Here is a 2,949-nt window from a genome sequence, read left to right as displayed (position 1 = left end):
AAATTAAACGAAAATACAAAACTAATGTACTTGCCATTTTTTACTTTAAAAAAAATCACCTTTTCTAACAGTTTTCACAATCTTCAGATGTTTCACAGACTAAACGAGTCATTAAATTAAAAATATAATTGGCAGATTATTAATTAATAAAAAGATATTGATAGTTGCTTCAGTAAATCAAATATGACACTGTGCTACAGATTAAATCATCCAGCAGAAATAAAGCAGATAAAATGTATTTTTACTCCACCAGCGGTCACATTAAAATGCTGTTCATGTAAGATTAATTTATATCTTAAAATAATTTAACAAGTACTTTTCCTTTCACGTGTCCGCTCTGTGATTGTCAGTGTGTTGAGGAGACTCAGCTGTGGAGTGAAATCCCCGTTCAGACGGAGGAGCCCGCTCAGCGAACCAACGCCGCGCACACGGACGGTGAGTTTCACTGCATCGTTTCACAGCAGCAACTCCAAAATTATTCTGCATAACCTTCTGGCTTCTGTTTAAACCGGTTTCATGATCACGAGATATCGTGTCATCGTTCACTTTTGTTATCTGCCCACAAAACAAACACTGACATTATTCCAAAAGCAGCTGATCCGTCACGTTTTGTTTCTCTCTGCAGAGGTGGATGAGATCCGGCTGGACGTGCGGATCGAGGAGAGCGTCTCCGCTTCCACCGGAGGTAAGGTGTACAAATACGCAAAGCAGGTTTTTACTTTAAATATTTCTGAACTAGTTTGCAAAGTCCTGTATCTCATTCTTACAAAATTTAATTTTTAAGATTTTAAAAAAAATTTTTTTTTAGTTTTTAGGACTTTTGACAACTATAACGATATTGTTTTTAGTTATTTTGAACAGAATAGAAAGCACTTATATTCACTGTACATTAGAAATTACAGTGCTACTCCTTATATCTACTTCAGCAAACATGAATGTAGTTATGTTTATTATTGCACTGGTTTAAATGTAATTATTGCACTAGAATAAATTCAGCCTTTACACAGAATAAACATGATTATTTCACTGGTTTGAATGTAATTATTGAGCTAGAATAAAAGTGATCTTTCTGGAAAAAATTTAATTATTGCACTTGAATAAATCATTTATAATTAATTATTTCATTAGTATAAATATAGTCAATTATAGCACTAAAATGAAAGTAATTATTGCAATACAATTAATGTAATTATTGATTATTTTGCTGGAATAAATAATTCTATTGCATAAATATAAATACTCAAATTAAAGGGATTATTGCTCTACATTAAAAGTGATTTCTGCACTAGAGTCAATTTAACTAATGCAGTGAGCATGATTGTAATTGTTTTAACTAAAATAAATATAATTGTTGTACTAGATTAACTTCAATTTTGCACTATAATAACTTTGATTATTGCACTACAATACATTTAACTATTGCTCTAGAATTTATACAATTATTAGACTATAATAACTTCGATTATTGCACTATTTAATAAATGTAATAATTGGACATGATTCAGTAGGCTGAAAGATCATTAACCCTCTGTGTTTCTGTCTCTACAGTCCAGGACTCCTTTAATGTAGAAGTGCATTATTTAGGACAGCAGGTCCTAAAACGTCAAGTCCAGAGCCCGGACGTCCGGATAATGTACGTACCGTCCTCTCCGGTTCCCCCGACGCCGGCCTTCCTGAGGTTTACACGCATCCCGCTGCCCGAGCCGCCCTCCACGCTGCCGGCCGGCCCGGAGCTGCAGGCTCTCTTCACGCTGCTGCCCTTCATGGAGAAAGGCGTGCTGCTGACCACGGCGTCCGCGGGCGTTTACGGGAAACGGTTCTGCCAGGGGCGGGTCTTCTGGACGGGGCCGCACACGACCTCGCCGGGGCTGCACAAGATGGAGAGAAACACGGAGCCGGTGATGCTCTTCAGCAAAGAGACCTTCAGTCGAGGTGCGTTTGATCTCTGACTCAAACTTCACAGAGACACGAAAAGTTCACATCAAACGTAATTACGTTCAGTTTAACCCTTTAATATCTGGACCGACGACCGACTTTCCAAAACTTGGAGGAGAAAAAGACGGTTCGGTAGCTCACCTGGCAGAGCGGCGCCTCGTGTTCGGGTTTTGCACGTTATCGCCTCTCGCCCACCTTCAAGCCATCTGTCCTGTCAAAAAAAATCATCTTTAGAAATAAGTAATGGACAACCAAGCATAAGGTTTCCTGCAAACTGCAAGAAACTGACCTGAAAACATATAAATCTAATATTTACATGTTTAAAATCATGTCTCAGAAATAAGTGCATGAGTTTGTATATTAGCATTTTTTCAAGTCATCCCTTTTTATTTTATTCTTGTTTTTCTTTTTTATATATAGATTTTGGTGCAAATTTTCAGGTCTTTTTTTAGAATTTTTTTTACAACTTTATTGCTTCTTTTGAGTAATTTCTTGTTGTCATTGCCTTCTCCCACTGTTAAAAAAAAACAAAATCTGGTCAGATTTTAAAGGGTTAAAGCCAGGTTATTTGATTAATGTAGCATGTCAGTACATGTCATGTCAGTTTCAAAGAATATTCTGTTTGATAAAAACAGAGAAATTCATGTACAGTTTAAACAGTTGGTGGATTTGTCTTATTCAGAGCTGGATCACTTCCGTGCGAACGGCGGCGAGCCTCCTCAGTGTGGCGTCACGCTGTGTTTCGGAGAAGAGCTGAGTAAAACTGAAGACCCGTTTGGGAAACTCATCATAGTTCAGGTAATTGTACGTGTCTAAAGACTCAACACCTCAATATTCATATCAACGACTTTGTTTTCAACACGTGGGAGATGAATCTGTATAATTTAACGTTTTCTGATTAAGAGTGTGGTACACATTACAATAATTAATAAGGTACTATAAATAAAAATATAAGTATAATTCTATTTTTATTCAAACAAAATAATTTGAAGAAATGTGTTTACACCACTCTCA

The 2,949-nt window shown here is 36.7% G+C and overlaps 1 protein-coding gene across 1 annotated transcript; it reads left to right on the top strand.

The window, feature by feature from the left end:
* Positions 1 to 313: 313 nt before the first annotated feature.
* On the top strand, positions 314 to 2,766 carry LOC121965111 (interferon regulatory factor 8-like; the record flags this gene model as incomplete). Its single annotated transcript, XM_042515276.1, has 4 exons — positions 314 to 435; positions 626 to 685; positions 1,549 to 1,932; positions 2,618 to 2,766. Coding segments are annotated over 4 exons (700 nt in total), but the record flags the coding sequence as incomplete, so codon positions are not given.
* Between the last annotated feature and the right edge of the window lie 183 nt (positions 2,767 to 2,949).

This window comes from Plectropomus leopardus, unplaced genomic scaffold (assembly GCF_008729295.1).
Source record: "Plectropomus leopardus isolate mb unplaced genomic scaffold, YSFRI_Pleo_2.0 unplaced_scaffold18635, whole genome shotgun sequence".
NCBI classification, from domain to species: domain Eukaryota; kingdom Metazoa; phylum Chordata; class Actinopteri; order Perciformes; family Serranidae; genus Plectropomus; species Plectropomus leopardus.
Note: the sequence above shows the minus strand (reverse complement) of the source record. Positions and strands in the feature narration are given on the sequence as shown.